We start from the raw sequence: 16,706 nt of genomic DNA on the forward strand, positions 1-16,706 counted from the left end.
TTTTTATTCAGTTAAAGCAAAAGAAAAGAAATGGGTGTCTTATATGGGAGTCCTGATGTCTTGTAAAGAGTCTGATCCTGGTCCTGGACTGGGCAGCATCTCTGTGGAGCTTGGTGAGCAGTTCAACATGCCTACTACATCTCCATCTATTTGCTTTTCCCTTTCTATGGCCAAGGCTGAAGCCACATCAGATGGGTCGAGTCTGGTTATCCTGGCAAAAAAGGAGAGTTTGGAGAGATTGAACACTTGTGTGGAAATACTTTTCTTTAAAAAGTAAAAAAGGTAAGGGAACTTTGAGGTTAAAAACAGGTGAATGTGAGTGCATTATGTGTCTTTTAGAAGACAAAAATAGGATATAGATCAGGATTTTTTTTTTTTTAGATAAAAACAGACTTTTTTTTTTTTTAAATGTTGGGGTGACAGAAACAACTAACAGAGAAAATTTTATATGTTCCCCCCTTATAAAGGCGGTTGGACTGCTGTTTAATATCCTGCTGAGAGGAAATGCTATTGTCATAGGAAGGGCTGTTGATTTAATGGCTTGCACAGCAGATGGAGACACACAGCTCAAATGAGACACACTGGGAGATAATGACATCCAGATATAAATAAATAACTTGACATTATGGACTAATTGCAGGTGATGCTGTCCTAGGCAAAATAGTTTCAGAATTGGATGAATGTATTTTGAACACGCACCTCTTAACTTCTTTAACATCATCACGTCTAGTGCAATTTCAGAAATTGTTTGCAGAAATTTTGCACAACCCCCCCACCTCCCTCACCAAAAAAAGGAAGAATCAAAGTAAAACAGAAATTGACTGAATGTTGCCAGTTAAACCACTTCCAAGGTTTAAAGCTCTCACTGTCTTTTGTAATTTTTCAATGATAAGCCTGACCTTGTGCTTCATTTGTTTTAGATGAAGCAATGTTTTGAGGTTCAGATACTATAAGTGAGTTGTTATTTTCTTACCACTTGGACAGCTACTTTGCATGTATTTACATGTGCCACGCTTACTGCTGCAACCTGCCTATTCTGGAGCAATGAGATTGTAAATTCAGCTGTGCTGCCTGAGGGGTTATGCATCAGTCAACGTCGGAGAAGGTTGTTCCAGGTAAACCCACCTCTGACTGCCAAGTCTATGCTAAATACAAAATGCAGAGTAATGGTGGAATACAGGAAGAAGCGAAATATTGATACATTTTGCATTCTTTGATCATTAATATTTTACTGCAGTGGATTGTAATTTATGATGTCTCTTAAATAGTTGTCAAAAGGTATGATGTCGAGATTTTCTGTTGCCTTTGTTTGCTCCTTTTTATAATTTGATCCATACAGACACCTTAAAAGTACAGATTTCATCTGGTTTTTAGAATAATAAAACCACATCAAATACTCCAATAGATCAGCAGCAATGTAATTTGTCCTTTTAATGTCAATAGTTATCTGTAATCATTTTGGTTTTTAAACATCAACGGAAGACCCATCTGACTAGTTGCGATCTCTTTGGTGGAGCAGCACTTCTGCCTCTAACATTTAGATTAAGACGGAAATGTTTACATTATGCAGTGCCCATCAAATTAAAATAAATCGTTGTGCATGGTGTTAACATTAATAATATAAACTTGTTTTATTGCCTTTTACCGAGTTTCCCTTACAGCAGAGCGTTTCTGTGCTTTTAGCATACATTTTCTACCCTCCACATTGAGCATTTAGAGTAGAAAAATATGAATCTTTGTTTTTTCTTTCTGGAAAATCTGCTTCTCTTGTTCTTACTGTTTCTGTATTACAGCTTAATTTGCATCATGCTGTCTTGCATCATAGCATGTATATAAACAGCATTTCTTTTTCAGTCTGAGATCATTCCCTTCCCCAAAATAGAACTTGTACAACGCTTTTTGCAGTAACTTCTGCAGTTTGTGAACACTAATTATAGTAAAGTAATTTTATAATGACAACTTTTCTGTAAATGTTCAGATTATGTCACTTCACAAGAACCTGTTTTGTGATAGCTCTGCTGTTCAATATTCATTTAAATTCAATTTTGCCATTTTCTTTTACACTTTATTAGCCAAACATTTCACATTTTCTACTTTCTTTCCATCAACACCTTCAGTCTGTTACTGATCCAAAACTGCTACCTCCATTACCCAGTAAAGCTCTTTTGTTTCGCACTTTCAGTCTTTTATGTGATGCTAAGAGCAGAATCCTGAGCATGCTGGCCACAAAATTCCCTAGAGGTAATCAGCTGAGAAGCACACAGCTGGTTTTGTCTTGGAGCCACAGGTTCTTAGGTCAAAGCGTGATATTTGGTCAGCTGACGGTCTGAAAATCTGACATTTGGCTGGTCTAGTTGATAATGAATTAAACTTTTTTTTATGATGCAATGAATCATAAAATAACACAAAGCTGGTGAAAAATCCTCTCAAAATCATATTTTAAAGTTCTAAATGACACACATCCTGTACCAATTTGTTTGGGGGACATTTGAAAACAAAAAAGATGCAACAACCTGATTTCACATATGTGCACAATATTAAAGTAGCACTTGTTTTTATGCACATTTTGATCCATTTTCCGAGGTATATCACTAACCGTTTTGGAGCGAATCTGATTCATCTCTGTATAAACATATGGTTATAACATAAGAAGAATACAATAACATGTCTCATAAAAATGTAATAAATTGAATCTATTTTTCATTCATAGCATTCTTCTTGATACGTTTAAATAGCAATCCAAGGATCAACTGAGAAAAATAATTGTTTACACTAAAGAATTCAAAATACACTCGATGCCCTTTTCCAAACATTTTCTGACAAAGGAAAGAAAATATAAACTGTGCTTCCATTCTACGTATATGCACTTTACGCATCTTTTCCACCATCCCAAACATCTTCGTGAGTAAACATACTCTTGAGAGTTCTCGTTGTCTTCTGTCAGAGTGTCGTCACTGCAGTCGCCTCCCATCTCTGTCTCTGGTTCAACACACGCTTCCTCACAAGCCCGCTGCACGGCTGCTGGTGTGCTGCTCACACAGAAGCACATGAACAACGTCTCTTTATCACTGTCATATTCGCTTCCTGTTGCCCTTTTGCAAATGAACAAGGCATTGCTCTGAAGCCTTCGGACAAGTGCTGGAAAGCTATAAAAACATCCTAATAAAGATAAAAAAGAAATCATTTTGTGAACATAAGAGGAGATCCAGAGCCAACACAAAGCACATTCTCCTCATTTCGTCATCCGCCAGTGTTGAAATGTTAACTGCAGCTTGGGCAACATCAGAGGCAATTCTGTACCAGCACTGCTGTGAGTCCCATCTGTGATTGTGGGCCTGTTGGTTCGACAGCTAGCTATCAGACTGCTAGTTTCAGCTTTAAGAAAATGAGTGCTTAGATGTATTTAGTAGTAGTGCTAATGTAAGAATTATTATTTCTACTTATTTATACAAAAAATAAACATAATTTGCAAAAATTAATCTAAAGTTGTCACATGCACATCCCTAACCTTTTCATGCATAGTTGTCACTACAGTGGACAGCTGTCTAGAAGCCATTTTCTTGTGCTTCTTGTGGATTTTTATGTTATTAATGCACACAGACCACTGAAGTGGACACCAATGCCTCATAAAACACACTATCAACTACTGGCCATTAGCTGCAAATGCAAGAAATTATTTTTGTCAAATCCAATATGGCCGACAGACAAAAAAGCATGCCAGTCCCTCCTTCTACTGTAGACGACTCTTGCAGGTAAAAAAATAAATAAAAATTGTGACATCAGATAACCCCTAAAGAACAATACTACTGATGTATGTTTCAAATAACAACTTTGTTTTTGGAGAAAATTATAATTGATCACCTAAAAAAATAAAATAAAAATAATTTGTTTTTTTTTTTACAATTTTTTTCCTACCTTTTTTAATGCCTTAAGAAAATTAAAAAAACAAATGTTGAAAAAAATCCTGTCTCAAAGGATCCTAATTCATGCATGAAAGGGTTAAAGTAATCGCAATCGGAGGGGGATTCACGCTTTTGTTGTTGTTGGATGTATTATCTGGCTGTTCCAAATGATCATACTAGATGGAAGGCTTCAAGACATATTTTGGCTAGAGTTTGGGGTTATCTATTGTGTCCAAAAGTTGTCTTCCTTTCCAGAAATGTCTCTGATTCATGCTGATTTCACTTTACCCTGGTCAGACTTCCACGAGAACTTGAGTTGATCTCGAAAGCAACTGAGTGAGACCAGCCTCAGCTCCTTAAGCTCCTTACAAAGCTAATTAACAAAGAATGCACCTTGCATCTAGTTGTAAACGTTGAATCATGAAGTGCTTATTAAGAAATTTACTGTGGAATGCCACCACATCATGCTACAAATTATTTTAATGAAATCTTTTCATTAAAATAATTTTTTTTTTCCACATTTAAGTTATTTTGTCAAGTGCAGCTCTAGTAATCAAGCCACAATGGATGAAATGAAATTGATTTTGAACTGGTATTATGTTGGATGCACTGAAAATGAACTGATTTTTAAACACTTACATATTATGGTCCTTCAAATTAATAGTGAACTTTTGGTTCTGAGACACGGTCCAGGTCATTTTCTTTTTTATTTTGTTTTTGTAAATCATGTTATTTAGTAAATTAATTACATTTTCTTTTGTTTTCGGGCAGGCATGGCACTGTTGGGCCAAAATGAGAGTTGTGTTTTTATTGTATTTTCATTTGTATTTCAAAGTTTATGTAACATTTTATGCAACCAAAAACCCAATTAGGGAAAAATTACAGCACATTAGTTTGGACTGTAAATTCAGATTTTGTTCGTATCTATAGGGACTGAGGACTCAGCAGACACTGAACACTGGTTCTAACAATATTAACTAATAAAAGAAAAGAAAATTGGCACACACACAACTCTGCCTTTTATCCTCAGTTCAGTCTATTTGTTCCATTAGAAGGCACATTTCACATGCATTTTTTACACAATACCTTTACATCACAAAGGATTAGAAGAAGTTATTTTAAAATTTTGCATAAGTGTTTCATGAGAAGGGTTAAGACTTAAGTGCATTGAACCCGGATCTCTTTTGAAGTTATCTGAAGTGGCAGTCAGAAGTCACTCACTCTGAAGCAATTTCTGTTTCACTTACATTGATTTTTTTTTTCTTTTCTGGCTTTTATTAAGCTTTTTTGCAATCCTTAATGCACAGAAACGTCACTGCTTACCTTTTCTTGTTCCGACATTTGAGGACGTAGATAATGATGACGACGGTCTCCAAAACCAAGAAGACTGCAGTAAAAATAGCGCCAGTCTTCCATGCCTCGAGGCCTTGCTCATTCTTATCTAAACAAATATATTACCAACAAAAGACAAGGAAAGAGAACCAGGAGGAACTGAATTAAATGAATCAATAAACATACTGCTTTAAACAAAAAGATAAACTAGAATTCTGTTTTTTTTATGTTAATATTTTTTTTTAAATTACCTTGTTTTATAAAAAATATCTTTTTTTTCACTATTAGCTTATGTAAAGCTAGTCTACTTGGAGGTGGTGAAAAAGTATATGTATTAAATATAGATTTTTTTTTCTTTTTATGATGGGAGCCATATTGTGAATGGGCCTCAAATTTCTTCGTAGTAAGTGTAGCATGCTTGCACTTTTTTTCCGCCATATTACCTGTTTTTCCAGGTGTAACTTCCACTGGGTCCCTGATTCCATTCGGTTTCTCTCCTTCTTCCTGATGATATTCAGCAAAAACATTGTTTTCAAACTTATCTAGTGTGGGCTGGATCCTGCCATGGTTGTGTGGCAAAAATCCAGGATTTGAGGTGATGGTCCTGCTCTGATGGTTAGATTTCACCTCAATGAGAGTATTATCTTCAGTTGTACCAGCAACAAATAATGGGTTTGGGGTAGAGGGTTGGTTTTCAGGTCTCTTTTCTGCGAAGTCTTTCTTACTCTCTTCAGATTGTGGACCAGCGATCACCATTGCCGCTAAACGAGAAGATGTGTAATATGACACACAAAACATTACGCAAAAGGCAAACATTTTGCTAATAGGATGGAACTACAGCGTCTTGTAAAAGTGGTCATACCCAAGCTTTTATGTGATGGCGTAAAACAAAGTAGCTCATCATTATAAAGTGGAAGGAAAAATTTTAAAATGGTTTTCATGCTTACATTCTGAAAATTCTAGATATCAATGGAAAAAATGCAATACAAATTAAAGTAAGCACATTCGGTCAGTTTAAAACATGTCTATAAAGATTTTGGATTTCTTGTTGGGCTTTGATTCCACTTTTACAAATTTCTTCATGGCAGCTGCATATATCTCACCTTGATCCCCTTTATTGTCCTCTGAATCCTCCAAAGCAATTTGCTCCTCCTCTCCAGCATTGTCACCTCCTTCAGCCACCACGGCCACTGATCCTTCCTTGATTACAACCTCACCATATTTTGCCTCTACTGTTACTGTCCTTAAATCTGTACCTTCTGCTTCTGCCTTTTCTGTCTCCACTAAGCCATTGTCGTCAGGTTTTTCTAGTCCATCCACGTTCTCCTCTCTCCTGGCCGCTCTCTCCTCTTTTATCGGTTCTCCAAAGACGGGTTTTATTTGTATTACATGATCATTAGGATGAAGTAATGCTTTCCCTCCATCTGTGTGGTCTGTGTGACTTATCTCAAGCAGAGCTGCTTCCTTTCTCCTGCTATTCTCTATCTGTTCTTCATCAGCCACTCCAAGGCCAGCTTTAGATTCTTCCTCTTTTTCCTGCTCTGGCTGTACGCCCACTGCCACCTCCACAGTAGCTGGTGTTTCCTCTCCATCCTGTGTTTCTCTTTCAGTTGCATTCTTTAGAACTATCAACACAACCTGCTCCTCGCTGTCCTTCTTCGCAGCCTCTAAATCCCCTTCTGTCTCCTCTAAGGCTCCATCCACCGCCTCTTGAGTTAATATAGTTTCCAATAATGACTCACCGGTAACCTTCAAACTCACTGCTGCTCTGTCTGTCGTCTCTTCAACAGATCCAGCTACTTTTTCCCCTTCTTCCTTGACAACTTCTTTACCCCCTCCAGCTACATTTATAAATGTATCCACCCTTGCTTCTACCTCACTCTTCTCAAAACCATTATCTCCTATCTCAAGAGTCATATTCGTCCCGTCTTGGAGTGGTTCCAATGTTTCAGGTTCTTCCTCAGCTTCCCTCTCTCCCTGAGCATCTTCTTCTACCCCTTCCTTCTCCACAGCCATATCTTTTTCTTGAACAGCTGCTTCCATCTGACCCAGAGCTGCCTCTACCACCCTCTCAAGCAGTTCTTTTAACACTTCTTCTGCTCCACGGTCCTTCACTTGCTCTGAGACTTCTTGCATTGCCTGCTGAACGTCCTTCAAGCTGGGAGTGGACACTAAAGGCACAATTTCTGGTTCCTGGAGAAAGGTCTGGCCATCTTGGTAGGCAGCCTCAGTTGGGAACTGAATGGGGGCAGACATGTCTGAAAATATATAGCCAAGCATTTTATGTGTTTTGGATAAGTAAAATCTATAGTTTGCGATGCTCTGTATTTATAAAGTTATTGATGAAATGATGATGAACAAATTTATGGATTGGTGGAACTGCAATTTTACCTTTTGCATCTTCTGAGAGATTGTTTCAGATCAAACAAATGTAACTTGAGAAAATACAAAATACGCTTTTAAAATAATTTAAGAAAGCGCTCATTGTTGTGACGCAGCAATGCTGCCTCAGAAAATCACACTATCACCATGCGCCTCACTGTATGAAGTTCCTTGAAAGTTTTGGTTATATAGTACCAACACCAAAAGACTCGTGAGACATTTTTGTCTCATGAGTCCACAGAATACTTTCCAATACTGTGAGGTGGAACTTTGTGTTCTTTTTGCACAGCGTTTTGGCCTTAAGGTTTTTCATCTTAGCTGAGTCTCTTTCTTATTGCTGAACCTTAAACTGTAACCTAAACTAAGGCAAGGGAGGCCTGCAGTTCTGTAGGTGCTCTCTTTAATTGAGAAAATTTTGTATTTCCTCCTTTCACAAGACATAATCTCACTTACCTTTTCCCTCATTTAGACTACGAATCCCTGTGCAGTCACCACAGATTACAATTACATGGTCATTGTATCAGAGTATGTTTTATAATATCAGCCTACCTTCAGATGTGCTGTGTTGTGTTAGCAAAACCACCAGGAATCCCTTCAGTATGGAGTGCCTCATGTTGTCCAAAAACATACACTACTAAACATCCAAGTCTTTCCAAAGAATTGTCAACTTCCTCCTGCTGTTGAAAGGAATACCCAAATGTTAGGTGTTAGCCTGTTCACCAGTAGAAACCACACAAAGTATGGGTGGACTACAACATTCACAGGTGACAAAGATGTGAGGGAGGGTGAAAAAAACAGACATTTCCATGTCAAATATTGCCACAGTGAGTTCTGTCATAGCACCAAGTGTCTCTACACGAAGTAGCACTGAACTGTCAAATGCCTTTGAGATTCCTACAAGGGCCGCAGCAAAGTATCGGCAACATGTCACACACGCAGCACACTTATGAGGAGCAATTATAGTAGCGCTGTGAAATGTAGGGTTAAGCGGCTACCGAGGCCTGAGATAGAAGCAGAGAGTGCAAAAGACAAAAAACCGCCATACATCTGGAAAAAGTTTAAATAACTCTAAAGAAAGGAGGCAACCCACATTTATGGATGAGTCACATCTGTGTTTTTAGGTTCATCTCTTACACTAAACTCACATGTGCGTCCAAAGTATTGTGCCTGAAACAGCAACTAGAACTCCTTAGTGAGACTGGATGGACTTCTAAACGTGTTGCATTATCTGTGGTAAAAAGAAGCATTTAATGTTCCTGTGCAAGCTTCTGTTGCTTGTGATGGGCTATATCATAACGTGAAGCATGTACTGAATAAATTGGGATCTTTGTGAGAAAAGTATGCGCTGTCAGAAATGTTGTATAGTTGGGGGCAATGGAAAGTCACTTGGTACCATTTTGTACAGCAGTTAATTTATATTATTTATAATGAGACCAATCTGAATGCAAGGGCTATGCATATATTTGGCCTTATTTCTAACAATAAATCTCTTGCAATTAAACCTCTTTGCTGTTTTGAAATCTTCTTGGTCAAAACCACCAGATTCATTTTAGTTATTAATGTGACACATTTCGCTGGATTCTGTTAAAACGGTTATTGTTGCACTAAATCCCAAAAGTCATCAGCAGCGATAAAGTGAATAGAGCGTTTTGTACTGAGCACAATTAGATCTCTTCATTCGGGGAAATCAGACTTAACAGCCTTAGACGGTAGGTTTCTATTAATTCTGTTGTCACAATGGATTAAATGCTGGGGATATGACAGCTTAATAAAATTGTTTACCTTTTTACTCCAGGTGCAGACATGAAGTGAAATGGAGATATTTTCTTCTGTTTGCTTCATCAAATCAGTCTACCCTTGGAGTCAACATGTGCTATAGTCGCTCTGTAATCTGCTTAATAATTCCACCCTTTGTGAGAGTTATTTATTCTGTTGTGTTTTCCCTGAAATCAGTTGATCCTGACCAGAGGCACAATTTATTCTCCTGCCAAAAATGTGCCTTACACAACTATAAACCCAGATCAGATTTATCAACCCACCAGTTTATGTATTTTTTTTGTGTTTTTTTTTCTTCCAGGCATCTCTTCACGCACACTCAATGTTTTGAATTTAGAAAAATAATAAAGACCCATCCTCGGTGTTTGTAGAGGAATATGTCAGTATGAGTCTCTCTGGTCTTTGTGTAGGTTTTTAAGTCACATGGGGTGCCGCACTGTGATCTCTGCTTCAGCGTGAATCACTTGACAGTTCACTGCCAAATCCGTGCTCCTGCTCATGAAAAGTCTCTGTTCTCTGTGACAAAACAAAATCATACAAGAGCTGAAACTTTGGAGTTTCAGAGGGGCAGCAAATTATATGAGAAATGGAGCAATTTCTTTCCTGAGTTTTTATTTTGTCAAAAAAGCTTTTGAAGCCGTCTCTAACTTTCGATCTCTAATCTTTTCCTCCTTTCCTCCTCAGTGACTGCCGCAGAGTAGCTCAGAAAGGTTAATACAGTCACATGTGCTTCACATTGGGCTTTGTGCTACAAGGCAATGGAACTTGAGACACCGCATGTGACCGGGCTGCAGAAAGAGATTAACACAGTTGCATACCTTATATTGACTAATTGCAGATGTGTGGGTTCCATAATTAGTAGTAATCATAAAAGTGATTACTGAAAAAAGGTAAATTGAAACATAATTGAGTAATTGGCCTAAGAAAATTACATATTTTCTGGACAACTGCCGAGACTACGTTGTGCGAAAGGGGAGAGCGGAGCAGGACCTCGTGCTCTGCTGTGAAGCCGTAGGAGTCGCCCTCTGCATTTCACACGTACATGCTGGAATTTCCGATGCTTCTTTCCACGAGAAGACGCTGCTGTGTAGTAAACGTTAACGTCCACCCTGACCCACTGAGTTTAACTAGCAACAGCACCATTGCATGCTCAGGCCAGCATTTGTTGTGAGGCAGTTCTAGTTTGAGTTGTGCTAATTTTAGGAAGGAGGAACCAGGAGAAGCCTTGCAAAGAGGTGTGATGGTAGAGTTGTCCTGTTGATGTGCTCTACCTACAGGCAGGAAGAGTCGGTACTTGTTTGTCAATTTTTTTTTTTAAAGTAAGAAGCTTTAAAACTTTTTTTTAGCTTGTATGTAAAATTTATGGAAAGACTCAGTGGTCATCAATTCTGTTTACTCTGACGGTCAGTATTTCAACTTTTGAGACAATAATTGGAGTTTAATGTTTACTGTTCAAAAATGTAAATGCTCTGACGGTTGTGCAATCTCCTTATCATTCTTGCTGGATATATTGTCAATAAATTATGGCTGAATAGTTAGAATAAATTTCTTAGAGGATATTTGGATTCCAATCCTTATTCATGGGAGTGAATAAAGATTGGCTGGACTGGTATTAGGCCCACAGCCTTTGATGAGAATAGACATGGACTATAACAAGTTGTGTGATTGTAGGTGCTACTTGTTGCCATATTTTCAGACAAATGATCCTCCAGATCTGCCCAATAATCAGAACAAGGATTCATCAGAAAAATACCACCAGTTATCTAATCTTCTCCCAAATACAGCCCACGGAATTTAGTTTGGTTTTTCATAAGATGTTTTTCTTAGTAAAAAGTGGTTTCTTTTTGTCATTACAAGTTACAAAATTCCACATACCCTCTATGCAGATGCACTCACACTGGTTGTGCTGGTTGTACTGAGCAAGCTCTGCGTTAGTGATGTCACAACTGCTTAGTGTGGATGGGCAATATGGCACCAAAATCATCACATAATCATAATTTCCCTTATACGAAAGCATAGCTATTAAAAATGTTTGTAACACTTACGCCAAAGTGCAGTTCTAAACAAATTTTAGACAGAAAAGACTCTGTCAAAATTATTGCGAAAATCATCAGCAAACAAGCTGAAGCTACTGTTGCTGCTTTAGGTGAGTTTATACACACCCCAGATACAATATTGATCTTTAGCTAAGTCAGACAAGTTGGTTGCAAGCTAAGCATTCAAACTAGACTATTCTGGAAAAAAGTAAACATTCATCAAAGTGTTCACTCATTTTTGCATCAGCTGCTAAGTGTCTTCATTAGCACTTCTGAGAAGATGAGTCCAATGGATAATAATAAAAATATTAATAAAATACCAATAGTGCAGTAAGCAGTTACATGTCCTTTAAAATCTATTTAGTTTTAGTTGAAGGAAAGGGGAAGAAATAAAAACTGGCTGGTCTGATTAAGACCACAGAATCAGTTTCACACTTTCTGCTTTGACAGATCATCAACACATTCTAATTCCTTTATTATCCAATAATGCAAGATCACCCACCTCTATTCTGAAATTGGGAGGAGAGTGTCACGGGGGAGAAAGCAAAGCAACCCTCACAGATTGGCAGCCTGTTCTTTCTTATGAAATAGCCCTAGCAGCAATTTTTTGAGGTCGTTTTGATGTAAAGCAAAGCTAATTTTCTTTGGAGGTAGGTGTTATAGCTGGACTCTTTGTATAATGTTTTTTCCTAATTCTTCCTGAAGTTGTGGTCAAGAAAACCCCAGTCCCAAACACATAAGTGGTGTTTAGGATTAAATCCTCTGCCCAGGCGCAGCAGTGAAAATGCCTCAAAGAGTAACAGCAATCTAAAGCAAACTAAGAAACGGTACAGTCGTTAATGACCACCTTTACCTAAAAGACTTCAGATGAGACAAGACGGCTGAGAGGTACAGCTGTAATGAGTGTGCTAAAGTGAAGCAGGAGAGCAAACAAAAGTTAAAGGCGTGTTTCTCAGAAGATTACCACGGCAGTTGATCCTGTTGGCTTGACCCAAAATGGGGCCATAGGTTTCAGCTGTTCATTTTCCTGTCTCTACCTACAACTTTAGGTTTGTGACTGGTCCATAAAATGCTACTTCTCTGCATAGTAACTTGACCGTTGCCAGTTTCGTTTGATTTTTATCTCTCTTCAGTGCTCTGTCTGGGATTTGTCTCATTGAGCTCAATTTCTCAAGATTAATCAGCGAACAGAAGCTGTGAACAATGACGCCGAGTTTTTGAATTGTAGTCCTTCATGGTTGTGGCAGCGGAGGAAGTGAGTGAAGCCATTCTGTCTGCGTTGGTCACGATTCCAAATACTGAGCAATTACAGTCGGCGCAAGACGAATGTTTGAGGACATTTTATAGCTGGAGAAGATGTCATTCAGCTCAGCACTTATGTTCATTTACAACTTAAAGAGTACATGTCTATACCAAGCAATTGCTTCTAAGAAATTGTCCAAACCCTCTGTAGAAAGCAAAGTGTAGAGCTATTGCTGCGCAGAGCCTCGGCTTGCTAAGAAACTAGAAGACTGCTTTAATAAAGATTTGGGGCACAACATTTGGTGCTAAAGTCTAAGATTTCACAGCAGCAGGTACCTAAAAATCCTAATTTGAAAATCACAAAATACATATTTATTACATATCAACATTTCAATAAAACTGGAGATGCACGTGACACACAACATCTCTATCTTAATTAAGAACTATTATGAAAATCATTATTTTTAATTTAACATGAGTAATTTTGCTTGATTATTGTAATAGTCATGTGCAGCAGCACATCATACATTTATTTTAGCACAAGACATGAAAACCTCTCAGAATACTGATGTAGAAAAGGTGATTGGGGTGCCGCCGAGTTTCTGCTCAGGCTAAGCAATCAGATATTAGGGCTTGATTCACTGACGTGGAAGCAGTTTAAATTATGTCATGATGTACAGTTGTAGAAGAAATAAAAAGTACCTGTATAAAACATTAGTCTTTATATAGATTAAATCATATGGTTGATTTAAATATTGATTGACTTTCAATTGAGTGATAAACTGAGGCCTTTAAAATATATTGGTGCTATTGATTTTTTTTTTTTTTTACATGATGGATACATTTCTGATTTTTGACTTTTAGCCTTCGCCACTGCCTTTAGCCACTGATATCATCTAGGATTTGATTAAGGAGGAGGGAATCTGAGACATCTATAAAAACATTGAGCATTGAGAAGCAGGAAAGAGGACAAGAGGAAAGGAGAGATGTTTGATAATGTTCTACTAGTTACAGAGGGCCTTCGGTAGGGGCCCGTCTCAGATGATTCTGTCCCAGGTCTGTAAAATCCAGGAACCTGGATTTTATCAAGAGTCAATCTGTATCTTCCAACACATATTTTTGTGCCTCTTTATTTTGATCTTCCCTATATATTTTTTTTTTTGCCTGAAAGGATTTCAAGTGTATACATTTTATCTGTCTTCTGCATATGTGTCAGATCTTTTGTTGTTTACTTTACTTGGTGCGAGGAGGAAGCCCCCCATCAGCACAAGACGGAGACTCGTTGCAGTCACAGAAGAATCCTCCCTCTGAAATTCATTACTTTGAAAGGCATGCTGCGAAAAGAAAATATTTCTGTGCCTCAGAACTAATATGGGGATTTCTGTTTTGTGGCTGCTTGATGTTTTGCTACAAGGGGCTGCTCTACCTTAAACTCAGGGAAAAAAAAGTTTAGATCATTTGGAGTTTGTAGAAAGGTAGAAGAGCAGAGCAGAGAACAATATTACTGCATATAAGTAAATAATGTACAAATTACACGTTTGAGAGTAAAAGCCTTTGTTAGAATTGCAAACCAAATATATTATTAGGAATTTAAGCACTGGCTGCAGTCAGTGCTTAGGGAGACACCAAAATTATTGAAGACTTTGGAAAGACCAAAGCGAGAGGTAACCCTACTCCTACTGTGCTTATCATCCGCAGTACATGGACAAACATTTTTACCATGCTAGTATATTTCCAATTCCTAAAATTCTTTTTTTAGTCTTATTTAATATTCAAATTTTCTGGAAAAAAATATTTATTTTCTCTATCTGAAAGTCATAATAATCAAAATTACCCAAAATACGTGTTTCAAATGTGTCTCTATGTCACTTTTTGAATTGAATTAACAAAACATATTACTTTGTGATGATAATATTTACAAGTATGCACAAAATTGCTCAGTCATGACCGGTTATAATTTATTATCATTCAACAAAAAGTTCGTTTTTGATAGGAAATGAAACAGGCGTCTCTCGAAAGATAAGATAAAAAATACATTTAAAAAAATATATAAAAATATCTATTTTATTGTCTCTTAGATATTAATTGGAAATTTCTTTATTTGCGTTACAACAATCAAAACCTTCCTGTAATGTAAACCAACTGTTTGTATGTTTCCACTGGTCTTTTATATTTGGTGTTGAGCCCCAAGTCCTTGAGATTGGAAGGACTCTTTGCCATCACCCTAATCTTTAACTGCCTCTGCAGATTTTCCATCAGAAAGTCTGGAGCTTTGCTGGGCCTCTTAAAAACATTAGTATTACCTCCGGTCATAACAAATGTGTTGGTAAAATGTAAATAAATAAATAAATAAATACAGAGGTTAGAAAATGTAGAGCAGGTTGTTGCAAACCAACTTTGTGGCACACTGCAAGTACATATTCTCTGACTCTGACATATTATCTCCGTTTTGTTACTGCAATTGGACTGTACAGCCTACGATAATAAAATAATGTAACAGCGGTGAGTCATGGTTTAGTGGTTTGGCCAATGTGTTGGGATTGAAACCTCAGTCACCTAAGAGACCAGCTGTGTGTCGACTGACACAAGCGCATCAAAAATGGCTTCAGGGATTTCCACCGATGGAAAGTGCCAGTGGGAAGGTAACAGGGAGATGATGAGCCAGTAAAACGGTTTGGGAGCAGGATATATGCTTTAAATAATATTAATAATGAGTTTATTTGCACACTCCTCCATATGATCCAGCCCTCACTCTTCAAAGTGCCAAACGTCGCGAGTGGTGAAACATTTGGGAATAAAGGCAGGTTTTGTTTGGTGAAATGAGAGATATTAGTCATTCATAACACAGAAGTGGTGTTTCATCTAATCATTCCCTCTCCTGGTTTCCCACTTCTCTCATTTTCTCTCTCCCTTCGCTCACTCTGCTCCTCTGTCTGTAGCTTCAAGAATTTTTCAAAAGGATGTTCCCTAAATATCTAGGACATCTTTTTGGGTCACCATTAACATCACCCAAACTTATAAAACATGCAGAGAAGTTACCTTTTTTTTTCTCTCCTTGCGTATAAGGAGATCTAAGCCTTCTTGCCGACACAAACAACAACATCAACCAGTACCAACAACAGAAATAATGTATGCTCTCATTATTATTCCTATTTGGAGCTATAATTTATTCTACACTAGTTAGAAACAGCAGTTTCAAAGGAAAAGCCATGAAGAGTGGCTTGTTGATAAGGCACGAAAGTTAAGTCAATGTATTCAGTCTTTCCCTGTTTTCCCCCTCATTTTCCCCTCACACATGAAAACACATGCAGGCTCTACATGCCCACATCTCTCAGAATACTCACTTCAAGTGGAGAAAATGTACAATTAATTAGAGAGAATCCACATTTCCTTGCTTGTTTGTGCCTTTGCACCGAGTCTGTGATCTGCAGCTCAAAGCAGAGCCATGAAGACAGAAACCCAAACCACTCCCACCCCCAATTAGCTCCATATGCTTGGAACAGGCTCCATCGCCGAACGATGACAGGCGCGTATGAGCTGGCAAATAAAACACCCCGGTCGCTCGCCATCATAAATGTCTGTCTAATGCCAGAGCAGAGCTTCACTTCTGGTTAAGTCATCACTCACTTTGCCTTTATTTCCACTGGTCTGAGTGTTTCATTTAGTGTGAGGGAGAAAAAGACATAGAGTCGCATTTGATCAAACACTTGAAGGCACTCTGCTCTCAGATGCTACTGCCATAGTCTGCCAACAGAGTTTCCTTTTTTTTCTGTGATGTTAAAAAAAAAGGAGGGAAAAAACACAATACCTCCCTGAACATTTCTGCTCCTCCTTGTAAATGGAACACTTATATAAGGCACCATTGTGGATTACATAAATATCTCAAAGTTATCAATATTTCATCCTTGGTGCTTTTGATGTGTTTGGTAATTGGATATTTATGTTGTGGGCTTCCTGTCTCAAAATCCCACTGCACTTCAGTGTTGGTGTGTGCGCTTGAGTGTTTGAGTAGAATATATGTATGTATGTATGTTAT

At 37.9% G+C, this 16,706-nt stretch overlaps 1 protein-coding gene across 4 annotated transcripts; it reads right to left on the reverse strand.

Moving 5' to 3' along the window:
- Window positions 1-15: 15 nt before the first annotated feature.
- On the reverse strand, window positions 16-16,082 carry LOC103469104 (uncharacterized). Of its 4 annotated transcripts, none has more exons than XM_017303928.1 (7): window positions 16,015-16,082; window positions 8,166-8,293; window positions 6,338-7,492; window positions 5,678-5,995; window positions 5,226-5,343; window positions 2,916-3,029; window positions 16-211 (listed from the first exon to the last, which is right to left on the reverse strand). In XM_017303928.1, exons 2-7 carry the CDS (start codon window positions 8,242-8,244, stop codon window positions 40-42), a joined length of 1,956 nt encoding a protein of 651 aa, XP_017159417.1. In that variant the 5' UTR covers window positions 8,245-8,293; window positions 16,015-16,082; the 3' UTR covers window positions 16-39. The 4 variants fall into 4 exon arrangements, with proteins under 4 accessions (XP_017159417.1, XP_017159402.1, XP_017159390.1 ...); XM_017303913.1 differs by lacking the exon at window positions 16,015-16,082 and adding an exon at window positions 9,399-9,631; XM_017303901.1 differs by lacking the exon at window positions 16,015-16,082 and having other exon boundaries at window positions 8,166-9,364.
- Window positions 16,083-16,706: the final 624 nt, after the last annotated feature.

Source organism: Poecilia reticulata, linkage group LG1 (genome assembly GCF_000633615.1).
Source record: "Poecilia reticulata strain Guanapo linkage group LG1, Guppy_female_1.0+MT, whole genome shotgun sequence".
In the NCBI taxonomy this organism is placed as follows: domain Eukaryota; kingdom Metazoa; phylum Chordata; class Actinopteri; order Cyprinodontiformes; family Poeciliidae; genus Poecilia; species Poecilia reticulata.